Raw genomic sequence first — 6968 nt, 5'->3', positions numbered from 1 at the left:
AACTGCAACTCTCTAGCTTTTTTAGTTCCAGAGTTATTCCAGAGCATTGCTGAAATTTTGTAATTGTCTGGGCGTATTTTTTGAATGACTTTGATTTTTGGTTGAGTTCCTGACTGCGCCGTGTGGTTGTGTACATTGTATACACGCACAGTGTACGTCAATTTTTAATGGGCGCCTGCTCACGCCGTCGCATCTAGCCCCGCCTTAAAAATCGTCAGAGCATTAAGTTTTGTACGAGAGGAAAGTCCTTGAACATGGCAATCCTGTGTTGGTAAAATGTTGAAGATTGAGCATGATACTGGGTTCGAAATTACCTGTTGTACATTTTGTATTTCTGTCCGACAGCTCTGTGCACCAAACTCCCATAGTGGAGGTTGTTGAAATCGTTTCTGAGCAACCCCGCCTACTTGAGCTTTTTTCTATCAAGAAGTGTGCAAGTCGCCCTAAACCTTTAAAAAATGGACGCAGGAACATGCCAGAATGACTAAGGTACAAACTGCATCTCCCTAGCATTTTTTGTTCCAGAGTTATTCCAGAGCGTTGCTGAAAGTTTTTAATTGTCCGGGCCTATTTTTTGAATGACCCCTTTATTGTTGGTTGGAATCCTGACTGCGCCGTGTCTTTGTATACGTTGTATACACGCACAGTCCACGTCAATTTCTAATGGGTGCCTGCTCGCGCCGTCGCATCTAGCCCCGCCTTAAAAATCGTCAGAGCATTAAGTTTTGTACGAGAGGATCGCCCTTGAACATGGCAATCCTGTGGTGGTAAAATTTTGAAGATTGAGCATGATACTGGGATCGAAATTACCCGTTGTACATTTTGTTTTTCTCTCCGACAGCTCTGTGCACAAAACTCTCGTTGTGGAGGCTGTTGAAATCGTTTCTGAGCAACCCCGCTTACTTGAGCTTTTTTCTATCAAGAAGTGTGCAAGTCGCCCTAAACCTTTAAAAAATGGATGCAGGGACATGACAGGATGACTAAGGTACAAACTGCAACTCTCTAGCTTTTTTAGTTCCAGAGTTATTCCAGAGCGTTGCTGAAAGTTTTTAATTGTCCGGGCCTATTTTTTGAATGACCCCTTTATTGTTGGTTGGAATCCTGACTGCGCCGTGTCTTTGTATACGTTGTATACACGCACAGTCTACGTCAATAGGGACTTTTCGTTTTCGACGACGGATGGTTCTGCGACGGTTGTTCAGCTAAACGTCGTTTTCAGCACAACGAAGATTCATAGTACTGTCGTAGAAATTGAGGGACGACCGTCCTCAAAGCCGACGCATGCGCAGATGATGCCAAATGTCATCTTTACCGTCGCAGAACCATCCGTCGTCGAAAACGAACCCTAATCTTGTGGCCTGACCCATGGCTGAATAAAAGTCTCAATTTCTACGATAGTACTTGGGATGAATCTTCGTTGTGCTGAAAACGACAACGTTTAGCTGAACAACCGTCGCAGAACCATCCATCGTCGAAAACGAAAAGTCCCTACTGACGTCTGAGCTACCGAAGTTGATTATCTCACTATGTAGGTTGGCAAAATACATTTTACACAATCTTTTCTAAATAATTACTTTTATTTTGTTGGCAGAAAGTACTTTCTCATAGAAATAGAAAGGTTGTTCTCTTCTAATTCTATGGTTATTCAAGTGCGAAGAAATAGAAAGGGTGTTCTCTTCTAATTCTATGGTTATTCTTAAAGTGCGCCCTCTCTTGCTGGCACTTGAGTTAAACATGTCGGCGCGCAGTCAGGGGTACAAAATAATGTCGTCTTAAAATAAACGGTAACAACACGTTTTGTCTATTAAACCACAAACGATGCAATGGAGAGATTACCACATGTAAGAACATTGCTCCCAAAAAACATAAATGAACTACATTTGGAAGACATTTTGAAGGTAGACGTTCGAATTCATTGACATCATTATTAATTATTTATAGCGACTTTGTTTTAATAATGTTTGTATTCACTAATTTTCAAAATTTCAATTACCTTTCTTCTTCAATTCAATTATTAATTATTATATTATTGGAAAACATGTTATGTTAGGCCATGGGAGTAGCCCCGCTTGTGTGGCCAAGGATAGCTGAATCCTTAAGGAGTCAGCTAGATCCTTCTTCCTTGGCCACACAAGTGGGGCCATAAATGGAGATGGTTGGGCCTACTTAGTTAGTACTTTAATAATTACAATTGTAATTGTCAAAATTACAAAGAACAAAGAATTGACTGGAGTGGGATTCGAACCAACGACCTCCACAAGTTTCCCTTGTGGTTTTTATTACATTGTGAATTTGTGTTGATTTTTCCTGTGCAAATTGTGTCTGGATTCTTGCTGTATTTTTGCTTAATCTCTCTTTAGCTTTTAGGAACACGTTGCCTTGGGTCGGTCGAGTTGGTCTTTGAAAAGCGTCCTGTAACCGTTTGTTATAACATCGATATGGTTAGAAAGATGTTTTAAAAGTAGAATACAATGATCTACACAAATATGCCTCGAAATGGCATGGTTTTCGTTTTACCTCGTTGACAAACATGGTCGGCCATTTATGGGAGTCCGTCAAAACTTTGACTCCCATAAAAAAATGGCCGACCATGTTAGTTTGCGACGTAAAATGAAAACCGTGCAATTTTGAGTGATACTTGTGTGGATCATTATATTCTACTTTTAAAACATCTTTCTAACCATATGCATTTCATAACAAACGGTTTCAAACGCTTTTCATAGACCAACTCGTCCGATCCAAGGCAACGTGTTCCTTGAATGTTAATAATAATATATTTAAACTGTCTCCAGTGTACATCGTTTTGAGATTTTTTATTGTGAAACGCTAAATAAGAATAAATTACCATTATTGTTAGTGTTACTTAGGCTACTAAGTTGAATTTTGCGGCAACACCATAATGACTATCTCTATGAGTTGGGGTGGTTTTGAAAAGAACCGTTGGTTTCTACTGGACGTTTCAATCAGTATGCTCTAACTAAGTAGTCGTCTCCTGAGCTTTCTCCAGAAGACGATCAGACTCGGAGCGTACTGATCGAAAAGTTCTTTTAGAACCACCCCAACTCATTTAGTAGAGATAGTCATGCCAATGTGTTACAGCAAACCTTTCCATATCATATTTCCACCATGCAACGTTTCAAATCCTACTAAAGTTGAATTTATTTCCTCTAACCTAATAAACAGGAGACAGTTGGTCATGATGTCCACTCTCTACTCCAAGACTGTGCAGAAGATGTCTTCCAAAGTGATCTTCAACAAAGCTCTGCTAAATCAGAGGATCTTCTGAACTTCAGCTGGGAGAAGCTCAACACGGGTCACTGGAAGGATGTCAACATAGCCTGGAGACATGTCTATTCATACGCATCTCTTCTCAAAGTTATGAGCATTTATGGTGAACTGGATGAAGACAGGGATGGACTGCAGGCACAATTAGTAGAGGTAAAATAGTAGATCTCATACTGCTCCATGTACTCCTAGAACAATGAGGTTTGTTACGACGTTCTGCTATGATCTCAATGAGAAGATAGCGGAACCAACCTCATAGTTCTAGGAGTAACAAAAGGCAAGCCTAAAACAAGCAAAAATCAAAACCTTTCTCGTTCTTTATTTTACAGAACTTATTTTTGCTGCAGCTAGCGTTAGTATTTTTTTTAAGGAACGTTACGGAGTTGGTAAGAAACATAAATCGTGAAGATCACAGACTTACTATAAAACTTACACGCTCTAATAATGATGATAAGAGAAAACATCCCTTGAAATATTTGTGTCTGAAATGTCATATTTGATGAGAAATAAATAATCTAATTTCGCGTGTGGAGTTTATCGCTCAGTGAGCATTTACTCATTTTTGTTTTGGCATCGATGCAATGCAAAATTTTTAACTGTTTTTTCATTATTCTCTTGAGACCCAGCTGGCCGATTGATCTCAAACTTCTACAGGTTTGTAGGATTTGAAACTTTGCATGGTGGAAATACGATATACAAAGGTTTGTGGTAACACCATGTAATGACTATCTCTAATGAGTTGGGGTGGGGTGGTTCTGAAAAGAACCGTTGGTTTCAACTCAACGTTTCGATCAGTATGCTCTGAGCGTCTTTGGAGATAGCTGTAGAAGAAGACGATCAGAGCATACTGATCGAACTGTCGAGTTGAAACCAACGGTTCTTTTCAGAACCACCCCAACTCATTAGAGATAGTCATTACATGGTGTTATCGCAAACCTTTCTATATTTCTACAGGTTTGTCAGTTTATGTTTATGATGGATTACATAAAATGTTTACACTGCCAGCAACAGTTTTGTTAGCAAAACCAATTCTGTAATGTTCCGTTATAAAAGAAAGATTCAAAGACAGTAAAAAGTCTTTTATAACTCACCAAACATTGGAGGAAGGAAATTTAAACAAATTAAAAAAAAATTGTTTTGCAAATTCCAGTTCACTCAACCTATTACTCAGTACTGCATACGTATTATTTATTACTAACTAAACCTCATGAATTGAATATCTACTTTTTGGTCTAGAGAGCTCTGGAAGCATGTGACATGGGATTACTCATGGGAGCTCCCATCCTTGACAACATCTTAAGCCACTTAGCAAGAGCCTTACAGAAATCCTTCAAAGCAACTTCATCCACTGATCATCGAGAAGTTCATCCTAAATGTCTTGTAAGTAACTCCCATTTATCTTCCAATTAAAAAGAATGTCCCCTGAGTAAAATATCCAAGATGAATTATCAGTTGAGCGAGAGGATGTCTTCAGCCGATGCCTTCTCGGGAAACTCTGATGGTCGTCTTCCAAGCATCGAGGTCCAGCATCAGCGTCCTAAGCTCAGATGTTTCCTGTTGTGTAGCGTCCTTCCTTCAGCTGTTCTACGAATGAAGTTCTTCTCCTGCCCTTATTTCTGATTCCGTCAATGGGTTCCCAGAGAACTAGGGGGCTCACAGCTAGCTCTGGATGGCCTACACAGTGGCCAGCAAGCCTCATCCTTCACTCCCTGATCTTAACAGTTACCCTTGGTAGGGTAGCGTAGAGCTGGGAGTTTGGCATATGATCTTCCAGTGCACATCAAGGGCCATCCATAGCATTCTTGTATATACGCCGTCTAGTGCTCTTTCTTGATTTGCGGTCAGAGTCCACGAATTTGATTTCGAGACCTCAGACTTAGAATTTGAGGTCACGAAATCAAGTATCCGAATGCACACAACTTCGTGTGACAGGGGTGTTTTTTCTTTCATTATTATCTCGCAACTTCGACGACCAATTGAGCTCAAATTTTCACAGGTTTGTTATTTTATGCATACATGTATGTTGAGATACACCAAGTGAGGAGACTGGTCTTTGACAAATTACCAATAAATTACCAATAACTGTCTTTAAGCAGAATTTCTTTATATTATTGTTCCTTATAAGAAGTGTTGGTTTTATTCTCTCTAGCTACAAGAAGCACCAGTTGAGCTTCCATCTCTCCTCCAAGCCCCAGTGATCTCAAAACAGCATGAGATCCCCAGAGTGACCTGTCCATCTCTACTTCACTTCTATTCCCAATTCATGGAGACTAAGACACCTGTTATCATCCAGGGAGCCATGGACCACTGGCCAGCGATGGGGGCCAGACAGTGGAGGTAAGGATTGAGACAGTAAGGCCACATGTTCCATCTCCGAATGCTTTTTTCCTTGATCCATGTTACTATCAACACCAAATGTATCCACTCTACAGCACCTTCATATCTTCAAGAACTCATTTCGTTCAAATCATCCCCCTATGCCACCCGCTCATCGTACGAGAAAACACTTTTTCACATCACCAAAACTAGATCACGCGCAGGAGATCATGCCTTTCAAGCCGCTGCTCCCCGGCTCTGGAATTCCCTTCCCCGTAACATCCGGGAAGCCAACACACTGGAACGGTTCAAAAATATGCTCAAAACCCATTTATTTGTTTAATCTGGCCATTTTTTGTTTTTGCTTGTACTGTTTTTTGTTTGTATCTTTGTCTTTGCATTGTTTGTTTCTTTGTATATTGTAAAGCGCTCCGTTCTTTGTGGGGCGCTATATAAATGCTTTCATTATTATTATTATTATTATTATCCCTGGCTACACGGCAGTTAACGGTTGTGTGGTTGTATGGCTTCTGACTGGCACCCCCCGAACAAAGATATTGACAAAATAGGGACACTGCCAATGTATGGCTAGATAGCTCAGTTGGTAGAGCGCCGGCACGTTAATCCGGAGGTCAATGGTTCGAATCCCACTCTAGTCAATTCTTTGTTCAACCCCAAAAATCATATTTTAATTTAACACTTGCTTTCAGGAAAATAAATAGCACTTTGGTTTCTCAATTGAGCCTTGTTCCAAAAGTTTTGCTATTATTATTTTATCAAAGTCTTGTCATTAAGACAGGAAAACAAATCTTATGAGAACACTTCATCATCATCATCATCATCATCATTCTCTTGATCCATCATGAGAACACTTGTCAACACTTTATTTCTAAAAAAGGTTCTTTGAAAACATTGGTAATCTTTAGAATGCTAGTTGGTAGCAGATATGCCAGGTACATTTCAAAAGTTCAGATAGTGGATCAACCACGTTAGTCTGCCGCCACCTAGTGTCCCAAAAATACTACATTAATTGAAACTGAGGTTACTTTCTTTTGTATCTTCTTGTAGTTTGAGGTATCTTCATGAAGTGGCAGGTCAGCGGACTATCCCTATTGAGCTTGGAGCCAAATACACCGACGAGTCATGGTCACAATCTCTGATGACGTTGTCAAACTTTATCACCAAGTACATCCAGGAAAAGGTACGTGTTTGAGCAAGGATTGAATTTTTGGGGGAAATCCACAAGACCCCTGGGGCTTGTTGCTAAAAATATCCACTGGGCCATAATTCTTTTTTAAAGACACTGGACACCAGTCTGAAGACCAGTCTTCTCACCTCGGTGTATCTCAACATATGTATAAATCAAC

General features: G+C 40.1%; 1 protein-coding gene across 1 annotated transcript in view; it reads left to right on the top strand.

The window, feature by feature from the left end:
• The first annotated feature begins 1364 nt into the window (after window positions 1–1364).
• LOC117303239 (lysine-specific demethylase 8-like) overlaps window positions 1365–6968 on the top strand; it is a 52800-nt gene continuing 47196 nt past the window's right edge. The window contains exons 1-5 of the mRNA XM_033787388.1: window positions 1365–1898; window positions 3184–3438; window positions 4522–4665; window positions 5435–5622; window positions 6670–6802. Coding sequence (XP_033643279.1) covers window positions 1824–1898; window positions 3184–3438; window positions 4522–4665; window positions 5435–5622; window positions 6670–6802 — 795 coding nt within the window. The 5' untranslated portion in view covers window positions 1365–1823. The remainder of the gene's footprint in view (window positions 1899–3183; window positions 3439–4521; window positions 4666–5434; window positions 5623–6669; window positions 6803–6968) is intronic.

This window comes from Asterias rubens, chromosome 19 (assembly GCF_902459465.1).
Source record: "Asterias rubens chromosome 19, eAstRub1.3, whole genome shotgun sequence".
Classification (NCBI taxonomy): domain Eukaryota; kingdom Metazoa; phylum Echinodermata; class Asteroidea; order Forcipulatida; family Asteriidae; genus Asterias; species Asterias rubens.
The sequence above is the reverse complement of the archived record's forward strand: the minus strand, read 5'-3'. Positions and strand labels throughout refer to the sequence as shown.